The 24,457-nt window shown below is 38.0% G+C and overlaps 1 protein-coding gene across 1 annotated transcript in view; it reads left to right on the forward strand.

Annotated features, from left to right (window-relative positions):
- The window catches only part of MAP3K5 (mitogen-activated protein kinase kinase kinase 5), a 167,604-nt gene that overhangs the window by 43,655 nt on the left and 99,492 nt on the right, over nucleotides 1-24,457 (forward strand). Inside the window, 2 exon segments of the mRNA XM_023750205.1 lie at nucleotides 8,077-8,216; nucleotides 20,543-20,566. Of these exon segments, the coding sequence (XP_023605973.1) occupies nucleotides 8,077-8,216; nucleotides 20,543-20,566 (164 nt within the window).

Consider the following 24,457-nt stretch of genomic DNA (forward strand, 5'->3'; position numbering starts at 1 on the left):
CAGCTCACATGCATTCGAAGATTATAAGCTCATGGAAGAGCTGGTGCTGATTTCTTTGGCCCTTTCACAGATACCTTGCACAGAATAGACAATTAAACTCAACAAGTGTGGGAGCAGAGGAAAGGGAACATTTCCAGAGTGCTGGGATTGAAGGAAACTTAAGACACCCGCGTGATAAAAAGCCATTAGAAGGCTCTAAGCATAACTTAGTAGGTAATGCAAGGAAGGGGGCTGCCATGTCATTTCCTCCCTTGCCTATAGCTGTGTCTGTGCAACTGACTTACCCCATTTTCCCCATTGGAGGGCTGGTGAAGGGGTCTTTTCTTTCCTGTCTTCATCCTAGTGTGGTTGGCCTTTAAGAAGTACTGTCAGTTCCCTTTTAAAGTGACATTTGTATAATCACATTAAGGTGTCACATTAAAACAAAGAAAACTTAACTAGAGAGGATGTGAACTCCTTAAGACTGACAGATTTAATTTTAGTTGGAAGGAAAAAAAAGGACCCAGACTATTTCATTACAGTCAGTTAAGGTCAGCCGCCTAAGTCTGTCAGCAGCAAAAGGATTATTTAACAATGAAGAATTTTAATTCTATGCACCCTTTCTAATAAGTCTTCCTCAAGAAGGAAGTTTTAACTCCCCACACCAAGAATGAATCATTGCACTCAAATGGAATGTCAACACGTAAGCTGTGGAGTGAAGTCATTATTGGCAGAATCATATTTGCACATCTGTTGTGTTAACAGAATTACAGACACTCCTAGAAGAAGATGAATAAATTAAAACAAAAGTGTGCACATTTTGACTAGATGCCGATTATTTATTAGGTATTGAAAGTGACTTTGACAGACAAAGGAAGGAGAAGCATGGCATGTTTTGGAGATGTTGAAGAATCCTGACTTGGAGAGATTTCCACTTGCTGACGCCGTAGGCAGCCTGGAGCACTGTGGAGCTCCCGGGCACTCGCCTACGCTGCTTTAGGGTCCAATTGGGCTTATGAGTGCAACAGATGACGGCCATAAATGCAAGACAACAAAAAAAAAGCTTTTTCAAACTGACCTGCTCACCAGGGTAGCTATTTCTGCCAAACAAGTACTGTGCAAGCTGGGTTTCTTTCATTTTACTACCTATATTCTTTCTATAGCAGGAACTGCCTGGTGTTTATTACTTGCAGTTAAACTTCTTATGGCATGAGGAATAACACTGTTTGATAAGGAATAGGTACACTAACAGTTCATTATTTTCTTTCATTATTTTCTTGTTTTAATATGGGAATTAAATTCCCATACTGCATTTTTAATCTCTAAAAGATAAGGGCTCCTCCCACAGTCTCTTATCACACTTAAAATAATTTCATCAAACATCCTGCCGGTTGTCAAATTTTCTTATAAATGTAATGATTTTTACACATTTGTTTTAGTAGATTCCCAATAGGTCCATAATGTTGCAATTGATAATGTCCCTCAGTTTCTTTTAGTATCTACTTCTCCACCATCTCTCTCCCACATTCCTCGCTAATGTCTTTGTTGAGGAAACCAGGTCAGTTTTCTTGTAGAATTTTCCAGTCTGCTTTTGTTTATTGTATCCCTGCTTTTAATAACTATCATTGTTTATGTAAATACAGCACACATACTCGACAGCCATTTCCCTAGACAGAATGAGAAAAATATCTTCTTAATCAGAACAACCTCACACATGAAAAAGGGCCACCGCCGGTTTTGCTAGAGCACGCCATCAGGTAACATTCAAGTGTTCCCTGGCCTCTTTCTGCTGTTTCTGTGTGAATAATTATCCTATATAATAAGAGGGTAATATGCTAATCAACCGAACGGTGGAACGACGAGTCACTATGACGTGCACTGACCACCAGAGGGCAGACCCCAGCCTGCAGGCCCCAATCGCCTGATGGGGAATGGGGAACCGGGGGTGGGTGATGGTGGATGCCGGCAGTGCCAGGCCAAGGCCCTCACCCCACTGGTCGCCCCACACACAGAGGGCGACCTGCGGTGGGGGACGGGGCCGGCGAGCAGGCGGATCGGCCAACCTCTTGGTCCCTCCCCTTGGCCGACAGGCTCTGATCGCCCAGTGGGGGGCGGGGCCAGCTGGCAACATCTGGGAAAGATGGCCCTGATTGCAGGCCAGGCCTTGGGACCATACCTGTGCATGAATTTCATGTGCCGGACCTCTAGTAAAGGTATAAAACAATTAGGGCAGAATGTCACTTGGGATGCACGAGGAACAATCAGATTTTCTTCAAAAATTATCACAAATCAACTCTTGTAACCTTACACAATGCAAGTACCAATTAAAGCACATGATTGATTCTGATTGGCAGGGAGGACTCTTGTGTAAGGGTCTTACAGTTGCAAAGAGCTATTCTGTGTGTTTGGGAACTTCACTGAGGCATAAATGCAGGCAGCTTTGATGATTTAATTAAAACTAAATATGAGAAAATGAAAAATAGCATGCACCATAACCACAATAAAAACTACAGTAAAATCTAAAAAGAACCTTCAAAATTCTCATGAGTGCCTCTCTCGGTATCTAATGAAAACATATTGATTACTTAAAGACTGAAATGTATTATATAAAATGAGTTTATAGAGATCAAAGTTGATTATTGTAGACTCTTAAACCCAGCATACCTTTGGGAAATATTATTTCAAGAAGAAAAATAGTTTTCTGTGGTGCTATAGAAATGTGCACCAGCAAAGCAGCCTCATAAACCTTAGAGTTTATTTTCACTTATACTTTTCTTACATTACACACTCTATAGATCACTTGACCAGGTCTATTGTTATTGCCATAACATTAAAAAATAAATTCTTAAGGTATAAACTAGACCCTATATTAACTTAGAAAGAGAATAACACTTTGATATAGGACCTATTTGTATTTCTTTAATAAGCAAAATTTTGTAGGGGATGGCTGTGCCTTTGGCCAGGGAAATAACACTTTATAAAGTACTTGGTATGCATTAAAGATACAAATTGTGGTTATTTACTTTCCTGTGTACTGATATGAAGGATTCACTGAAATACTGAATCTAGTTAGAGTATTTACAGGGCTCCCCTAATGACACTAACCCACCATCAAAATCCTGTGTGTTTGAAATTATTCTCTAATTGGTGGGAAAGATTATTTTATTTGCTCAGTCTTCCTGTGACCTAAAATATTCCCTGCTAAGATTGAGATTTTAATGTCTGGTGAGGCTTTTGTCTATGTCCCGTAAGCAGAATAAAGTTGAAATTTATTCCCTTTTTATGATATGCTCCTTACTTTCATTTTAGGCAGATAGAAGTAAGGAAAAAATAGAGCTTTTGGTTCCTATAAAGCTTGGATCCACATCTTGCTTCTATTACTTCTATTAGCATTCTTACGACGGTAAGTGATGGAAGCATTAACCTCCTATGGATGTGTGCTCTTTCCCCCTCACATTCTCTAAAGCTGGAGCGTCATGACCTGAATTCTGGCAGCTATTGCCTGGGCAAGGGGACTGTAGTTCTTATAACACCTGTCTTGTTTGGCTCCACGCCCTCCTTTTCTCCCTGGTTCTTCCCCTCTTCTCCCCCCTGTCTCTTTCTCCCCTCAAAGCTTCTCCCTTTTCTTCTACCCCCTCCCCTACTTTTGTAAGGCTCTCTTTTTAAAAGCTAGTCCCTGGAGGTGAAAAATGTCCATCTGATTACCTACCTTCCAGGCTTCACTTTCCAGGTTAGAAAAGCCCACCTCAGTGTAATAATCAAACAAGCTAACTAGGGCTGGGGCAGGGACATGGTTTACATTTGCTTTAGCAATATAAGATGATTCATGTTTGAATCACTGTGCATGCATTTATTGGAGATTAGTGATGAGGTAATTATGGGCCAAAATATACTGTTGACATAAATATACATAGTATGGTTAACCAAATAACATACAAGAAAATGAAGTGATACTTGTGAAATTAAATGAGTAGTAATTTATAGCAGGAATTGCCAAACTATGACCAATTCCAGACAACAATAATTCTTATTCTATCCTTCCTAAAAATTTCAGCAACACTAGCTGCACAGTAGTTTTGCAATTTCCCAACATTGTATGCTTACCAGACTTCAGAAAACTGACTAGTTAATTTTTTTAACTTTCAGAACAGAGAGCAGATAACAGAAAACCTTTTATATAATAGGTGCTCAGGATATTTGTTGAACTAAATTGGGTCTTCTTGAGGATTAATCCATCATGACTGGGTGGGATAGTTCTATGAAAACTTGGGCAATTTCTTTGGAATTTTGGAGCACTTTGTAGACTAATACAAACTAAATCACTACTGGGGCTCTTGCTTTGTCATCAGTGATCTGATGTCTAAGAAAAACATTTGCATAGATAAAAAGGAACTAAAGATTAATGTCTTCCTTCCGTTGTGTTTTTCATAAGCAGTAGCAGGTCATGTGAGATATTTAAATAACACATATGATATTATGAAGGAAAATTAAATAAATAAGAAAAAGAAACACAGACCATGAACCACTGTTATTTGATGAGCCAAAATGCAATTAGGCACAATAGTTTTATATCATTGCCTTAAAAAGTTATTATACTTTAACAAACACCTGGTAAACCTAATTTATCTCCACTTTACATTAACTCTATTTGAGAAACTACACCTTAGGTAAAAATGTAAGATTTTTGTGTCTTTGCTTATACTTTTAAATGATTGACTTAGTCTTAAATTTTTAAATGTGGCAGTTATACTCACACTATTACCACAAAACCCAGTTAGATAGTTATTTAAGTGCATTTACTCATGAAATAAATTACAAGAGTAGATGTTTTGGTCACCAAATATATTTTTGCACCTCATTTGTGTTCTGATCTTTGGAACCTCCATATCCAATAATTGTAGGGTGTGGCTTCGTTAAGAATTAAGAGCATAGACTCTCCAACCAGACTGCCTGAGTTCAAATCCTGGTGCCATCCCTTTTAGCTGATTTTGGACACATTACTTAGCCCTTCTCTGCCTCAGGGTTCTGAAATCATATTACCCACCACAAAGGGATATTATAAAGATTGAGTTAATATTTGAAAAGCATATAGTAGCCCTAGCTGGTTTGGCTCACTGGATAGAGTGTCGGCCTTTGGACTGAAGGGTCCCAGGTTCGATTCCGGTCAAGGGCATGTACCTTGGTTGCAGGCACATCCCCAGTAGAGGGTGTGCAGGAGGCAGCTGATCGATGCTTCTCTCTCATCGATGTTTCTAACTCTCTATCCCTCTCCCTTCCTCTCTGTAAAAAATCAATAAAATATAATTTAAAAAAAGAAAAAGAAAAGCATATAGTACCTGACACATAGGAATATCTGAATGTGTGCTTGATGCATTCAGTGGATTTTAATAATTGTGGAATATTTTGTTCAATTTGTTATAATTATATCATACTTTTCATTTTTAGCATGTCGTAGGATTATTTCACAAGGAAGATGACTTTTGCCAATTTATTTTACTACTTTTGAGAAGATATCCATCAGAGTCAGAAGGTAGCCATGATAGGATATTTTCTTTAGTTTGATAATCAAATATTACTGTTTAAAAAATGCTGTTACTCACCCTAACCGGTTTGAATAATTGTGGAATATTTTGTTCAATTTGTTATAATTATATCATACTTTTCATTTTTAGCATGTCGTAGGATAATTTCTAGTTGCAGATGACATGGTTGTCTTTGTAGAAAACCCCAAAGCATGTCCCCATCAGAGTCAGAAGGTAGCCATAATAGGATATTTTCTTTAGTTTGATAATCAAATATTACTGTTTAAAAAATGCTGTTACTGGAAGTCCTAGCCAGTATAACATGGCACAGCAAAACAGAGAACAATAAAAGAACACAAAAGACATTCACATTAGAGAGGAAAAAATAAAATAATTTCTAGTTGCAGATGACATGGTTGTCTTTGTAGAAAACCCCAAAGCATGTCCCCACCCCTCCAAAACCCCCTGGAACTAATAGTGAGTTTAAGTGAAGTCTCAGGATACAAGGTCAATATACAAAAATCAACTGTGTTTTAATATACTAGCAATGAACAATTGGGATTTGAAATTTTAAAAAGAGAAACATCTAGAATAGCACCAAAAAAACCCACAAAACCCACTTAGGCACAATTTTAACAAAATATGTGCAAGAACTGTACATTCAACTTAAAAAAATATACTGATGAAAGAAAGGAGGCCTGAATAAATGGAGAGATATGCCATATTCATGGTTTAAAAGACTCAATATTGTTAAGATGTCAGTTTTTCTCAAAATGATCTAAGGATTCAACACAATCTCAGGATCCCAGGAGGATTTTTTTGTAGCTATTAACTGATAACTCTCAGCTACCAACTGACTGTAAAATGTACACAGGAAAGCAAATATAAGTAAAATACCTAAAACAGTTTTGAAAACAGAAGAATAGAGTTCAAGGACTCATAGTGCATCATTTAAATACTTACCATGTATATATATATATGGCTAAGTGATTGACCATCCGACCAATCAACTGGCCAGCTGGTACATATGATGCACACTGTCAATTTAAAAATAAACGTTGAATCGAGCATGCTCGATATGTATAAAGCTCTCGCTGGTACCAATCACGAGTGTGTTTTAATTTTATAATACTATATTATATATACTATTTTGACATGTAATTTTATGCAGTAATGTAATTACCGCATGAATCTTTCTTCTAATTAATTTCCTTTCAATGTGCACGAATCTGTGCAACGGGCCACTAGTAAAGCTATAATAATCGAAGCAGTTTAGTATTATCAAAGGTAGACACATAGATCCATGGAACAGAATAGAAAATCCAAAAATAGAACCACACAAACATAGCCATTGAATTAGAGAGAATCTTTACAACAAATATGAAACTTGACCTGTACCTCCCACCATTTACAAAAATTGACTCAAAATGGATCATAGTTTTATGTTTTATTTTAGCATCAAATTCCATGAGTCAGATTTCTGCAAATAACACACCCCCCCCCCACCCCGACCACACACACACACACACACACACACACACCTCGTCACTATTTTAACTTAGCTGGTATTTTTCTTTGCATGGCTCTCATTTGTTTTTCACCAGCTCCTGTTTTATTTGGTTTCCTTCTACCCCATTTTATATTGCCTCTTGTTTTTAAAATGCTGTGACTGACTGTGAGTGGCTGTCATCCGTGGGAGGAGGAAGCCAGTGTGGTTGTGGGAGGCAGTTGAGGGATGGATGCGTTAAAGTGACTAATTTTTTTAATGTGTTGATTTTTGAAGTAGAGATGTTGAGGACCCCTAAATCAAAGCACTTGGGGCATCTGTGGAGATGCTGATGATTTTTTTCCATTGAACCACCCTTGCATTCTCAAAGTAAATTTTAAACTAATGTTTTAGTGTTCTTACAGTATAATACTTGGTGAATTTTGTTCATTTTTCTTTCATATCTTTGTGTATAAATGAATTTAAAGCTAATCTGAATTTCATTTTTGTAACATTAATATCAATTTTTGGTATCAGGTTAATACTACCTTGGTGTTAGGCATTTCTGAGCTTTGGAAGAATTTGTATATGTGGTTATATTTTCTTTCTTAGTCGTAATTTTCTGTACCTTTGCTTTCCATTTTTCTCGATTTATACTTGCTATGGGCATGCTAGATATTAAAATACATCTCTGGATTAATTCCCACTCTTACCTATTTGCTTTTTAAAATCTCATTTTATAGTTATTACTTATTGCTGCTTCCTATGGATCTGCTTCTGCAACCTTAGTTAACTTGTTTTAATGTTGAAATTTAACAGAGAACATTCCCACTTCTGACCATTGCAAACTCTCCTTAATTTTCAGTACTTATATCATCCATTTCTTGTTGTTTTTTTTTTAAAAAAATGCAGTTTGGCTACTTTTTATAAAACCACTTTCGGGTAGAATTGCAAATTCAAAATTTAGCGGTAAATGTAGAGGGAAAAATCCCTATCATTTCTTCATTTACTAAGTTATTGAAACCAAAATGTGCTTCCTGGGCATTACTTAGGTGTCATCTTTGGGGGGACTTTGTTTTCTGTTTGCAGATATTGCTGTGGTGGAGATGAGCGATGCCTTCCGGCAGCCGTCCTTGTTCTACCACCTTGGAGTGAGAGAAAGTTTCAGCATGGCCAACAACATCATCCTCTACTGTGATGCAAACTCAAACTCTCTGCAGTCACTGAAGGTACCTCACTTGTTTACTACATAGTTACTTTAGGCACCAGAGTTTTAGGGGTACCTCTCTATCATCCAAAAAATTTAAGTAGCTTATTTTGTGAGAGGATGTTTTTGTAAGTTAGCTAGGTTGTGAAGTTTATAAAGAATTCAGTGTAGAAATTTGATGGTACACAGGTAGGAAAAAACTTAATGTTGAGGTCTGAGCTCCAGTTAGAGTCACACCTGAGTAGACCGTGTTAATAGGAAGTCAGTACATGCACTGGAGGAAGACAAAGAGTTTGCATAAGGTATGGTCAAGCCTCATGCTTGTCACCATTGGGGGTTTTGTGGGGCACACCTGCCTCCAACTAGAAATACTATGCTACCTGCTGAAAGTACTCTAGAAATTCTGTGAGTATCACTAGAAAATTGACATCCTCTTTCACAGGGATATGACTTCAATTAAGATTAAAAAGGGGGAATAACAACTCACTGTATTTGTCTACAAAATTCAATGTATCCCGTCATTCTCTCCATTATAGGAATTGAATGATATGAGGGTATATCCTCCATCCAAAAAGATTGCCTGAAATGCTTTTGCAAGGCCAAATAATTTTACACTGTGTGATTCATTGAAAAGCATCTAACAGTTCAGTGAAACTTGTGCTGAGCCTCGTATTATCATTTCCTTTGTGAAACTTCTGGCTTGCTTTATGTGCATTTTTTCATCTATATCTTTCAGTTTCCAAATCAAAGCCAGCCTTGGTATGTGGAGCCCTAAAACCCAGAGCCATATTCCTAATGGCCTAGTAATTGTTACATGAAGCTCTCTATCCCCAAATCCATGCAAAAAAAGTAATAGTATTTTGCTTTTATGTGAGTATCTAAAGCTTGTATGTCTTTCTCTGAAAAATCTTCAGTTTCTTTTAGTAAATACATTGACTAGACGCCAAGCATTTGTGCTGGGCATTGATAGACTATCCCCTTTCAGAATACTCTGAATACTCCTATGAGATTTATCCCTACTCTGCCTAAATCTCTTTTTTACCTGGAACAATTCTTTAAGAACCATGACTTAATTTTACCCCAGTTTTACTACTTTAATTAATACATTATAAAGTTTTGTGATGGTGTGTTTTGCATTATACATAAATTGACTTGCTACTGTTTACAACATATATTGCAGTTGAAGAAGTAAGATTATTTTATTTAATTTTTATTCAATATTTTTGCAATATTTTAAGCAGGCAGTATTGTGTTGGACATTTTCACTCTACACTATTTTTATTCTTGCCCTACTGATATCTGGTGATTATTTTATGACCATTCTTTACTTAGGGAAATTTTTTAAGTGAATTAAAATTAAATTTGAGAGAAAGAGATAAAGCTCATCTTATCAGAAATTTGTATGGGACAACTAAACTGACTTATTGCATTGCTTTCAGCTAGACTTTGTATAGAGGTGTTATTGCCATTTTAATAAAATAATTCTTTAAAAGGCTAATCTATCTAAAACATACTTATGTGGCTTGTACATAATAGCTGCTTGTTATTGAGCACTTACTATGGGCTAAGTACCAAGTGCTTTATCTGCATACATTTTCAGAGTAAATTCTTAAAATATGCCTGTGAGGTATATATTCTGTCACCATTTTATGAAATTGCAAATTGAGGCTCAAACAAACTCCATCATTTGCCCAAGATGATATAGCTAGCAAAATTAGGGGCCAGGTCAATGTGGCTGCAAAGCCCATCCTCCTTAACCACTCAACTTTACTGCAGTTACTTCTAGTTAGAAGGATATCAGACATTCCTGCTAAGTGTGTTTATTTCAAAAAGCCCATCAACTATGTCCCCTGCATTCCATGCAAAGCCTTCTTTCTTTCCTCATCTTCCTTCTATTAATTTAAGCTTCTGCCATTTTTTTTTTTATTTAGCTTGTTCCCAGCTCAAATGGGTGTCTGATGGCAGAGGACAAAGGTCCTTTGGGATAGAAAGTATTTTTTTTCAGTCTAACAATTTCTGAGCTCAAGAAATTCCTCCAATCCTCTGCTACTGAGAAAAGTCTGTGTGTGTGTGCGTGCTTAATTTTATTTATTCCTGTTGCAGTTAGATATAGGTGTAACTATTATCTCTACCATCTATCAATAAAGAGGAAAACTGCTGTGAAATAAGGCAGAACAAGAGATATTTATAAATAATATGTTATGTATGGATATTTGTGGAATAGAATTGGGAGGGGAAGACAGGAAACTTCAACTATATCTGTAATATTATATGTCTAAGTTTAGGTGGTATATACAGGATGTATGATCATTTTTATACATTTGATATACTTTAAGTAGTTCATAACTAAGCTTTTTTTTTAAAAAAAGGAAAGAACAAGGTTGCTGTACTCTGTCATTTTCTGTATCCATCAGGATAATTTACATACATATTGGGCATTTGAATTCCAAAATATTTTGTTTCTTTTTCCCAGCTGCGATTAGAAAGCCTCAGATGTATTTGGACTTTTATGCACTAAGATATCTCTATTCCCATTTTATCCATTAGAATAAATGTTTCTCTAGAGATCGATGTGCATATCAGTTAGTGCTGACATAGTTTTTTTTTAAACAGAATGATTATGTGAGATTATCCCTTGTTCAAGAAATTTAGTTGTATTTTCTCTTTAATCATTAGTTGAAAAGTTGCTTTACCAATGGATTTTCCAGAAATCTATCAACATGCTTATTACTCTTTCACTGCCTCACTGAATACAGTACATACATTTATGATGGCTGCGACTCTTACTCTGTCTTAGTGCATCTGGTACTTTTTAGATTGGGATCAACTAGCATGAAATTTTGGGTGCACAAATCAAAATCTGTAACACTATCACTAAATTGGCCCTTTAAATATCAGCAATTTTTAACAGTATGGTGGTTTCTCAAAAATGAATATGTAAATAAAATAGCCAAATGATCCATCCATTCCACTTCTGAATATATACCCAAAAGAATTGAAAGCAGGATCTCAAAAGATATTTGTATACCAGTGTTCATAGCATTAGTCACAATAGCCAAAAACAACCTGAATGTCCGTCATGGATGAAGGGATAAACACTGGTAATACAGGCAATGGAATATTATTCAGCCTTAAAAAGGAAGGAAATTCTGACACATGCTACAATAAGGATGAACTCTGACATAGTTGCTCATTCAGACAATTCCGTGGTGCCTAGACCCATGCATGATCTTTTATCTGCGGGTACAGAGGGACCCAATCCCCCTTAGAGTTTGTGTGTGAAATTGGACATTAAGCCTGTTTTTCTGGTTCTCATTCATATCCACTTCAAGTAAATGGTTTTAATGTCCAATGTTGTAAATTTTGATGATTGTACCAGTCTCTAGTAAATCGGTGAGGACACCAAGGTAATTTTTGCAATTAATAATACCTTGAATTTAAATTGAATCGTTACCTCTGTTTGGTAAATCTACTCAGATTCCAGAGTGTTCTTAAACCCATAAAACTTTTATTTTGCTCTTACATTATGACTTCCTTTTCTTAAAGTTTTATTTCCCTTACCAAGGTAAATAGCTAAGATGAATTTAGTTTTAGGTTGAATTTAGTATATGAAATTAAAATTTATATTTTTTCTAAGGATTTGATTCTTTTACTTTAACAATTACTTTTTACTACATTCTTTTCAATACTTGAAAATAACACCTAACTTGGTCAGTGGTACAAAGTAAATGGCATATGTTAGGAGAGACGGTAATTTGAAAATAATGATCCTATGAAGTAGTGTAACAGTTTGTGCACCAGAAGCATTGGCCCTGCCCCTTTTTAACAGTGCTGCCTCTGGACATTCCCGCAAGTGTCTGCTCACTTGATGACCCACCATTGACTTGTAAACCATGGACCTCTGTACTCTCTCAACCCTGTTCAGCATCGTCATCACATACATTTCCTCTTACTGTTCCATGGAAAGTTTTTTCCATTCCGTTGAGAGAAAAAAACAGTCATGTTCTTTTATTTTAATTATTTCAGAAATGATTCAACTTTCTTCTGAGCTACTTGACATTCATGTCCATTTGGGGAAAGAGGTAATTTGGGGGAGGAGCTGGTAGGTTATGCATGTGAGCACGGCTGTATCAAGATTTTCTCTGACCATCTTGAATTGACAAGCCAGATTATTTATTTAGAGGAAGTGATTTCCCAGTTATAGAATCCATCCCTGAGGTTTTGGAAAGGGCTTGGGACTGGAGAGTCCAGTTTTCTTTCATGTCAATTAATAATACTACATCTTCTAAGCAATTGTTACTGGATAAGGTATGCCCTTGTTGTCCTAATTCCTCTTTTACCTCCCTACCCCCCCCACCCCTAGCTCACTGTTTGTAGCATCTTATTACCATTTGTCAAAGGGAGAGGGAACTCTGTGCTACCCTGCAAATGGAAGAGGTCATCCTATCACGGGGTTAGCACCAGAATTTTTTTTTCATGTGTAGAGACTTTCATCACAGGCCCAAGCGTTTGAATACCTTAAAGAGCAGGAAGGAATACCTCTGCACACAGAAAATGAGAGTCAGAACGCCTCCTGACTCCCACCCAAATGGAGCAACCGTTGCTGAATTCTATCCCCTTTCATTTACTGTAAATTAATGATTCTTTCATTGGAAGTTGATTTTTGTGGCACTCCAACCCATCATCCTATTTGAGTCATTTTAGAATGCACCCTTGAAATTATTATTGAAATTTATGTGTAAAATGTAATTTACTATACAGAAATTCATTATACCTATAACTTTTCAACAATTCAGTTGTGTTTTTTTTTTAAAAGAAATACCTGTACTTGAATTAGATGGTCCAATTAGGCGTTGCTGAAAGAAACAGCTGGTGTCAAAGAAGAGGAAGTTAATTACAATTATTGCAACACATTATAAGGAGAAGTTCTTGTTAAGGAGCTATTTCAAATGCTGTGTGTATAAAAATGTCATTCATCAGCATCCCAACCCAGTTTAAAGACATGTTTCTACTTACAGTAGAGTTCTCCCACCAAGATATATTTATTAAACAAGAAACAGAATTAAGAGGGAAGGCCAGCCAGCATGGTTCAGTGGTTGAGCTTCAACCTATGAACCAGGAGATCACGGTTCGATTCTGGTCAGGGCATATGCCCAGGTTGTGGGCTTGATCCCCAGTGTGGGGCATACAGGAGGCAGCCAATCACTAATTCTCTCTTATCATTGTTGTTTTTATCTCTCTCCTTCTCCCTTCCTCTTTGAAATCAATCAAAATATATTTTTTAAAAAATTGAGGGAAGAAGACTAGAATTTCTTTTAGGATTACTTTCCAGCTATGGTGCAATTTAACTTGACTTTTGGTATAGGTTGTTTTAATTGACAGTTGCTTATATCAAGAGAAGGATGTGTTCTTACCCCTGATCACAAAACAACACAGGTACAAATTATCTCTAGATCTGGAAATACAGGAGTTGAGTTGTGGTTGTTTGCTTTGATAATATTAATACTCATATTGTATACGGCTTTAAAATGCTTGAAATACTTTCATAAACTTACTTCATTTGGTCTTTAAAAACAACCCAATGAAATAGACAAAGTTAAGTACTTACCATATAGATGGGACAGATAGAAGATATTTTCTTAACAGATGAGAAATAAACTTAGAGAGATAGAGAGACTTAGGGGCACACACAGCTAATAAATGTCAGAGCAGGGCAAACCCCATGTTCTTGGAGTTGTCCTCAGGGACATTTTCATCTAAGTCTGTCTGTAAATTTCATATGTCCCACAGAAATATGATTTTCTAGCTTTTTGTTAGATTATTGAATTGTGTTTTTAACCTTGAGCTTTTATATATGCATAACATGTAAGCACAAATGTAATTAGTTTTTCTTACATAAAAGATGGGCCAGTTCTGTGACACCTGTGTGGGAGTATTCTTTCTAAGCCTTCTCAGCTTTACTTTAGCAGCATGGGGAATGGTAAGGTGAGTCCCATCTTCTCAGTGAAGCTGAGGGTGTTCACAACAGCCAGTCTGGTATTTCCCTGTCCTCCTTGGAAGTGCTGAAATTAGGAAGAGGATGGAACTGGAGAGTATAAGAAATCTCTCTTTCCTCCCCAACTTTAGTGGAAAAACTGCCACGCTCCTCTGGGACAGAAAGAGGGGTCAGAAGGGAAGACCCAGAAGGTCACCAGCTGGGGGCTATGCTCTTCCCTGGCCAAGAACTCCCAGCGCCTTTCCTTTCTTTCTAAAACCGAGATCCTGGTTGCTCATTCTGCTTCTCCCACCCTGAGTGGATTTGACTTAGCAACCCCACACCAGCTGTTCCAACTTCCTTCCCTTGGCTGCAATTACTCAAATTTTAGGCACAAACACTTTCCAATTTTGGAGATATTCCATTTATTTATCCTTAAAATGACCTCTTCAAAGTTAAATTGTCCCAAATAGCTATTAAAAGTTGTCTTCATCTCCTCTTGGAATGAGATCTAAACTAGATTTTTTATTTGTCTTGCTTCCTTATTTGGTTATCAAAGGATACTGGAAAATTGGAAAAAAACACACACACTCTTTTTTTTGTTTATTTTTGGTACCGCCAAGGACTATACTGAGCAGAAGTCCCCTAAAGATTTCATACAATTATGAAGTTGTAATGGAGCAATGCATCTCCAGAAACGTTCTCTGATAAGGAACTGAAGTTTATATTCATTTTATCTTTATATTTCTAGACACCTAGATGAGACACTTACATGAAGTGATGTGAAATATAGCAGTTGTGTCTGAAATTTATTCCCCTTTCTCCTTTTATTTAGTACAAATTAAGCTTTCACTATTCCGCTTCAGTAGGTAGATAGCTTTTGAGGTCTTGTTTGCTATTTATTTGTACTGGGTTAAAATACACAAATAGTATTGTTTTTGTCTTTTCAGTTGTTACCTCATTTGAAGTAATATCATAAACTGAGTGTCTCCTTCAAGAGAACAATTTGTATCTAATTAGCTTCTATAAGACATAAGCAATAGTTCATAAGAATTTAATAGATTCCTATAGGGATGGTTTCATACAGTTTTATAATTGTTATAATGCAGGCATTACCTAAAATTACGGTTAAGAAGTCATGTAAGAGGATTGTTACTCCAATGAGTAATTCTTCAGGAAGACATATCATATTGGCTCTAAGCCAAAGCAGCTGTGGTTATATTCTGTAGGGAGCAGAGCCTTTAGCTCACTCAGTTCTCACCCCAAGTGACAAGTCACCTCCTGTGACTACCACTGCCATTCCTGTGCCTGGTGCACCAAATGAGAGATGGTGGTAGAGTAGCTCCCTTGCAGGGCATGGGGGCATCTCTCCTTCCGGTGACACAAGGACAGTGTTGACTGTGATGGGCCTTTAGCCAAAAGCAAATGATAGAGCACAGAGTTGTAAGAGACCAGCGATCACTCAACCCAACTCTCAGTGTGTTACTTTACAGAGAGGTGAAATGACACCTGGCTCGTCAGGAGCAGAGCCAGAACTTACACATATCTACCCAGACCATAGTCCAGTATCTTATCCATTCATTAACTTATTTATTCATGTTTTTATTGAGTGCCTACTCTGTGCCATTCAATTTGCTTGGCTGTTAGTGGGGTACAAATATGAATAAAACATGGCCCTGGCATCCAAGGTGACTCACGCTGTGGGATGGGGGAATCATATGAAGAAACATTTGCAGTTAGTACATGCAGTGCTGTCATAGAGGTGGTATGAGGGTTAGTGCAGCCAAAATATGGCATCATCTACTTCTTTGGGGAAGATAGGTATCATAGAAGACGGTGAAGGCCAGCTTCACAGAAAACAGGTTTTTTATGCTATGCACAGGGGATGCTACTTAGCAGAGCATGAGGAGAAGGGCTTTTCCTTGTTATGTGGAGGAGAGAGGATCTTCCTATCAAGAGAACAGTGTATGAAAGGCTGTCATTTACTGCTCTGGAGAGATGTAACATAAATCAGATTTCGAAAATTCTCCATACTGTGTTCCTGACTTTGTTGATTATCCAACATTTTTCTGTTTATCTACACTAATAAAAGACAAATATGCAAATTGACCATACCTTCACTATGCCTTAAGCCACGCCCACCAGCCAATCAGAGCGACTATATGCAAATTAACCCAACCAAGATGGCGGCCAGCAGCCACAGAGTTGGAGCAAGCAGGAGGCTTGGTTGCCCCAATGATGGAGGAAGCCAAGCTTCCCGCCTGCCGCTGTGGCTCTAAGCTCCACTCAAAGCAACAAAGTTTCAATTATAGAAGATAAATAACCCCCAGATACCTGCTTTCAGCCAGCCATGGCCATGGAGCTAGAGCGAGCAGGAGGCTTTCCTCCTGCCCACCCTGGCTGGCTCTGAGCTCCTCTCAAGGCTATAAAGTTTCAATTATAGAAGGTAAATAAATCCCAGAATAAAAAAAAAAAAGAAAAAAAGGAGAGGCTGGGAGCTTCCGTCGCTGGGGGGCTTGGCCAGCCTGAAAACGGCCCTCAGCCCCTCACCCAGACTGGCCAGGCACCCCAATGGGACCCCCACCCTGATCCGGGACACCCTTCAGGGCAAACCAGCCGGCCCCCACCCGTGTACCAGGCCTCTATCCTATATAATAAAAGGGTAATATGCAAACTGACCCTACCAGCAGAAAGACTGGGAATGACTGGTCACTATGACACACACTGACCACCAGGGGGCAGACGCTCAATGCAGGAGCTACCCCCTGGTGGTCAGTGCACTCCCACAAGGGAAGCTCTGCTCAGCCACAAGCCAGGCTGAAGGCTGCCAGTACAGCAGTGGTGGTGGGAGCCTCTCCCACCTCCTCAGCAGCACTAAGGATGTCTGACTGCAGCTTAGGCCTGCTCCCTGCTGGCAAGTGGACATCCCCTGAGGGCTGCTGGGCTGCCAGAGGGATGTCTGACTGCCAGCTTGGGCCTGATCCCCCCAGGGAGTGGGCCTAAGCCAGCAGGTGGGCATCCTTTGAGGGGTCCCAGACTGCAAGAGGGCATAGGCTGGGCTGAGCGACCCCCCTGAGTGCACAAATTTTTGTGCACCGGGCCTCTAGTTTTATAATAATAGTTTGTTCAGAGACCTGTGCATGTACGTGTGTGTGCATGTGGGCTTGATTGTGTGCACACAATAGCTGCTTGTGAAGCACCTGTGAGAAAAACCTCTTTTAACCTTCCCCCACAATGTCTCTCATCTGTCTCTTGATTTCCACTCCCCTGGCACCACCATTGCCCAAGGCCTTATTGTGAGGCCCCTGGACTTTTGCAATAATTTCCTAAATACTAATACAACCACCTAGTTAATATTTTTAAAACTTTAACAATGTTTACCTTTTGTTTGTCTTTCTTGGGTAATACATTCACCTGGATAATACATTTAGAAATTTTAAAGTGCAAAAGAATGTGTGGTATAGGGGAAAGTCACTCTCCTTCCTTGTCCTTCAGCCAGCCAGCTCCCCTCTTCAATGGGAACATCTGTTTGTTATTAGTTTCTTGACTTCCTTCCATAGATATTTTATGATTGTACACCTTAGAATTTTCTTTTTCTCCCTTTTATACATAAATAGGAGCATAGAGTAAAAATCATTCTAGCCCTGGCCAGTGTGCTCAGTGGTTAGAGTGTGGACCCGTGCACCAAAAGGTTGTGGGTGTGATTCCCGGTCAAGGACACCTACCTAGGTTGTAAGCTTGTGTGAGAGGCAGCCAATTAATGTGTCTCTCTCACATCAATGTTTCTCCCTCCTTTCCCCCCTCTTCCCCCTCCCTTCCTTCCACTCTCTCTAAAAATCAATGAAAGAAATATCCTTGGGAGAGGATTAAAAGAAACCACCATTCTGTACTTTGCGCTTTCTTCACTTAGCAGTATATCTTGGAGATCTTTCCATATCACTACATAAAGAACTTCCTCATTCTTTGTTTAGCTGCATTGAAATTCACTGTATGGCAATATCATAGTTGATTTAACCAGTTTCTAGTTGATAGACATTTATTTTGTTCTCAAACCTTTGCAGTTAGAGAAGTATTCCTGTGTGTTTAAACTTTATTATGTACATGGCTCAGCTTAAAAAACACTTTGATTGCCCAATGCCCACAGAACAGAGTACTATATTTTGGCATTCAAAATCCTCTTCAATGACTTTCTAATCTTATTATTTGTTCTTTCCAAAATGAACTGTCTGCTTTAGCCTAATAATTACATTTAAGACCTTTTTCAAATACTTCTTTAATTTTCTCTTCTGTACTTCCCCAAATGAACTGTCTTCTTTAGTCAGTGATAATATTTGTTCTTCCCTACATGGGCCTTTGCTGTTCTTAGTCCTCTAGCTTGGATCCTCACCTCCCAGCCTTGCCTTGGGAAGTTGTGTCTGTTCTTTTTGGCTCATCTTTAGTTCCATCCTCTCTGCTGATCTTCTCAATTCTTAGTAACATCTTCTTTCTCTTAGAAACCCCAGTCCTTGATGTATATGCTCTTTTGACTTAGCACAGTGATGGCGAACCTATGACACGCGTGTCAGAGGTGACATGCGAACCCATTTTTTTGGTTGATTTTTCTTTGTTAAATGGCATTTAAATATATAAAATAAATATCAAAAATATAAGTCTTTGTTTTACTATGGTTGCAAATATCAAAAAATTTCTGTATGTGACACGGCACCAGAGTTAAGTTAGGGTTTTTCAAAATGCTGACACGCTGAGCTCAAAAGGTTCGCCATCACTGAGCATGTGTGTGCACACATGTGCATCTAGGCTTATGATATTTCTTTTTAAATGTGTACATGTCCTTTTTATCAGCAAGATTGTGAAGTATTGAAGGCATTTTAGTTATATGTATTTTATGGCTCTCAAAATTACCCAGCACAATTCCTTCCTCTATAGATTTTTGTTTACTTATCTGTTATCCTTAAACATTCAAAAGTCTTACATCCTGCTGTAAACCAAAGTCCTCATTGGTTTCCCTTGCTGTGTTGATCCTGGGATTAAGAATGATGGCTGGTCCCCTGAGTTTTGTATGGCTCTTCTCTCACCTGCTACAGCTGGCTTCTCTTCTTTTTAAAAAAAAAATATATTTTTGCCGAAACCGATTTGGCTCAGTGGATAGAGCGTCAGCCTGTGGACTGAAAGGTCCCAGGTTCGATTCCGGTCAAGGGCATGTACCTGGGTTGCGGGCACGTCCCCAGTAGGAGATGTGCAGGAGGCAGCTGATCGATGTTTCTCTCTCATCGATGTTTCTAACTCTCTATCTCTCTCCCTTCCTCTCCGTAAAAAATCAATAAAATATATTTAAAAAAATATATATATATATATTTTATTGATTTCAAAGAGGAAGGGAGAGGGAGAGAGAGATAGAAACATCAATGATGAGATAGAATCATTGGCCTGCTGCCTCCTGCATGTCCCCTACTGGGGATTGAGCCCACAACCCGGGCATGTGCCCTTGACCAGAATCGAACCTGGGATCCTTCAGTCCACAGGCCGATGCTCTATCCACTGAGCCAAACCAGCTAGGGCCTGGCGCCTCTTCTTAGCCACCCTTGAGGCTTCACAAATGTCTTACATTTTCTGTTTCCATGACAACATGCATACCTCCTTTTCCAAAAAACTGTTCTGTTTCTTTTTTCTAAATTATGATTCTTCACCCTCAGTGAAGCCTTTATACCATAGGGTTTTCTAGATTCTCCTCCCTGTTTCCAGTCACTTTAACATCTAGGAATAATAATGATGATAGTTAGCTTTATCAAGAGCTTTCTATGCACCAGGCACGTTATTTGCCTGATCTCATTCCTCACAACCTATAAGACAGGGATACTGCCCGTAACATGTTTATTGCCTTCTGTTTCTTGTTGAATAATACATGATCATATTTATGACTATTTGACAGATGGCCTTATTATCTATGTGTGGATTGGCCCATTTTGATAAGTGGCCAATGCCCTTTATTTCCAGCTGCCCTGGAGGCAGCATGCTGCCTGGTCTCCTCCCAGGGCATGAGTGAGGTTGTACTTATTTAGGGAAAACAAACTCATTTTAACAGTTTCCAAAAAGATCATGACTGGTAAAATGATTCTACATGCACATATTCTTCCAAAATGATTTTTAGATTATTCAGTTTTGGGATTTTACATATTGGTGCTGTTTTTTTGTGCCCTCCCGACTCCGCTCTGTCAGATTATAAACTTCTCAGATGCAAAGATTTATTCTACACTCCCTGAAATCTCTAATTGCTAATAAAATTATTAATACAAAATTTCCCATAAAGTATGGTTCAGTTAATTAATTGAATTAATTAGTTTTGTATTGACTTCTTTACTTTTTTTTCCCCCCAGGAAATCATTTGCCAGAAGAATACTGTGAGTATTTTACTTAACTCTTCTAGAAACTTTATCTTTTCTTTTCCATCAGCTAATTTATTATTTTCATCTCCACAAAATTTTAACTTCCATCTCTTTAGAGTTTCTGATATATCCATATAAATATGATTATTTTATCTAAATATTCCTTTATAGTAAGATTGCATTTATAATATTGGGAGGTGATACTGATACCTGCTTTTTTAAAGTACATAATTACATTTTTGAAAATATTTGCAAAGTATATCCAATTTTGTGGAATTATAAATGACACTAAAGCAGCATATATACACACAGATACACACATGTGTATGCATGTATGTATGTATATCTACATATATATAATATAAGCTATATATACAAATTATAGATATACATATACACATAAATACATACACATATAGAGATATATTTATATATGCATAATTCTATCTAATGTATCATCTATTTATCAATAGAGATTGATTTAAGTTAAGTCTTGTATCTGTTTTTGAGATAACACTACAAAATTCCTACCCTCCACACAGAATTAAATAAAAGTTAAACAGTGATAGAAATAAATTTTAAAAATGTTTAAATGCCTGAAGAAAAAGAACATACAGGTGAGTCACCTGTTATACCAATGGTTGTATTTTTCATTTTGGAAAGTAAGTCAGTGTTTGAAAACTTTAAAGAATGTATCTCTGCAACTTAGAGTAGAAATAATATACTACAAATATCTGCATGATTCAGTTTAAGATGATAACATTAAAAGTACAGCTTTTCCTTAGATCAGAAATGTAAAAGCTTATTTTACCAGGTCAGAGACTCATTGCAGCATAAATAATGTTGCCTCTGCATTCAACAGGAAATGAACAATTATTGCTTCATGCATCCATTCAGTGTAACAGATTTCATTAAACAAATATTGATTGAGCATGTACCATGTGCAAAGCTTCGGGCTGGTGCCACAGGGATTCACAAAGGAGGTTGAAAGTGACAACCACCATATTTCATAGCTGTTCTGTGAGACAACAAATGAGAAGTGCCAGAGTCTACTTAGGGGATAAAGTCAGTAAATAAATAAGCAAGCAAACCAATTAGAAAATTAACATAAGGTGACATGCTAAAGAGTGGGTGACCTTTACATCAAGTGGTCATGGAAGGTCTTTCAGAGGAGGTAGCAAGTGCTACCTGAGCCCTGCATGGTAGGTTTGGATGTGTGGAGAAGCAGGTTTATGAGAAGATCAAAGACTGCACATGATGACCAAGTTGCCATTGATTTGAGTAAGCTTCTGTTTAGGTGCTGGCTGTCCTTATCCAAAGTGGAGTATTTTGAGCATATATTTCAATATGTTTGAATGCTGAGAGCATTTCTTCCCAGAAACTTAATTCATTTGCCATACATGCTTATGTTCATTTTTATGTTTTTTTAAAATTAAATACAGAATTGGCGTTATTTTAATTAAAACAGTGAAGATAATTAGAATAAGACTAGATTTTGAGCTGTGGGTTTTTATAGCCATGGAAACAAGCATGGGCCCAGGGGATTGGCATTGCTATTTTATGATCATGCCTTAGTGTTTTGAAATTTAAGGAAATATGGTCTTTCTCCTTTTAAAAGCAGTTTAAATATTGTAGAATTAGTATCTTCTTAATAAAATGCATTTTTTTGCACCTGAGATATCTGTTCTTAATCACACAGTGGTTGGTTTGTGTATTTTTTTAATCCTCACCTTTTATTGATTTGAGAGAGAGTGGGAGAGAGAGAGAGAGAGAGAGAGAGAGAGAGAGAGAGAGAGAGAGAAAAACATTGATTGGTTGGGTTACCTCCCGTATGTGCCCTGATCGAGGATCATAGCTGCAACCTAGGTATGTACCCTGACTGGGAATCGAACCTGTAATCCTTTGTTGTACGGGACAGTGCTCCAACCAACTGAGCCACCTGGCCAGGGCACACAGTAGTTGTTGTTATTTTGTTTTGGATTATTAGTGACTTCAGACTCTGGGGTTGGTAACAATCTTGTAAACAGAAATTGCAGTAATAATATTTCTAAGTTGTATGTGAACCCACTTGGGAAATAAATGTTTCCATATTATTTTGAAAAAGTGCTTTCCTCCGCAGTTTATATATTTTTTTTAAAAAACACAACAGCCCACAACCAACCCCCACACTTTTTCCCCACTGCACCCTTAGTAATATGCCTGTGCCTCCTGCACCTTCTCAGCCTCTCCTGTTTTTAACATCAACAATGGGAAATTGAAAAAGTATTACAAAGAGTATTACATATGTCTCCTTTTTTCCCCCCCTTGACATTCCCTCTCCTGTTTTTAACATCAACAATGGGAAATTGAAAAAAAAAATTATTGCTTCAGAAACATAGGCAATAAAGTGCAGTGAGGCCAAGAACTTAGAAAAACCTTAGCATGCAGGGTACTGTGAACACGAATTCTGAAGCCTTATTTTTGGGGTTTTGAAGAAGACAATTTCAGGAATCGATTTTTCTCTGCTGTTTGCATGACTCTCATTTGTCTTTCTTTGCCACTTCACTGCTCAACACACACCCGGACATCTGATAGTCATTCTCTCCCAGAATTCGTTTTGCACAGATGTATTATTCCCCAATGCCCAGTATTGCAACAACAGTGTGTTAGATTTCATGTCTTATACACAAATGCACGTGGTATTAAGGCTCCTGAGGATACAGAACTTGATCCATCAGCAGAAGAATAATATTCTGAAACTCTAATATCACTTTTCTAGTTCATTGTCTGCCCATCTTTTTCCCCCTCCTTTTGTGACTTAGAAGATTCAGAGCATTTTCTGTGGTGATTTTGGTATAGTGCTTATCTAACACAGAAGCATCTGTTTCTGTTGCTCTTTTATAACCTATTCATAGTTTAAGCTTTGGAAGCTTTGGAAAGCAGCCTCTTACTGTACGTGCTTTTCCTTTCTGCCTGGGCAGTGGCTTGGCTAACAGGATTAAATTGGTGGGCATGCTATGGAATCTTGGCAACATTTTAAAGCAGGATATGTGGATTTCCCCTCTTTCTGACTAGTCTTCCAATTATTGTTGCACGAAGGAGAACTTGAGCAAGGAACACCTTTGTGTTCTTGATTTAAAAATCAAACGTCAATCTCTGGAAGTTCTTCTCATACTTTACATGGAAGCCCGGTTTCTGCTTCATTACCTTACATACATGCAGTGCCTCAAAGAATAAAATGTTCATAAATAATTAAGCCTGGCCACTAGGGCATTTGGCACTTCTTGTCTGTTTGCTATGTGACAGTAACTTGGCTCATGCAGGGTTCACGGAAGGTGACCTGAGGCAAAGGGTTGGTGTGCCAGCATGTAAAGGACACTGGGGAGGGTGCCCAGCCCCCTAGTGATAATGGCAAACCCTCTGGAGAAAGAGTCCCTGGCTGGCGTCCCAAACACAGCACAGACCAGCTGTGACCTCTCAAAGCCTTACCTGTTTCCTCACCTGGAAAATGGAGACAGTAGCAGCTTCTTCAGTGGTGTTGTGAACTATGACCGTTCATTCCCTGGCACATGCAAGTGGGAAATAAATGTTTGTTCTCATTAGTTTATTCCTGAGGGTCAGAGCAGTGATGTTTTGTTCTCTGTAATGCTGATGTGGCTGGGAACTCCCTGTGCTCCCTGGAATAGTGTTAAATAGAGTTTTCCACATACTCATTCTAATGTTCAGTTCTTTCCTTTCAGAGGTCTCTCCCGGGTTTGTATTTTTGCTTGAAACTCTTTTATGTTCCAATCATGTATTTCTAACTTTCTTTTGGATATTTTCTCTATGGGTATCCTGCTCCCCTGAAATCCTAACCTCTCTAAAAGTGAACATTTTACCCTTCCAAATCAAACCTCAGCTTCTTTAAATATATATATATATATATAT

Source organism: Myotis lucifugus, unplaced genomic scaffold, assembly GCF_000147115.1.
Source record: "Myotis lucifugus unplaced genomic scaffold, Myoluc2.0 scaffold_11, whole genome shotgun sequence".
In the NCBI taxonomy this organism is placed as follows: Eukaryota; Metazoa; Chordata; class Mammalia; order Chiroptera; family Vespertilionidae; genus Myotis; species Myotis lucifugus.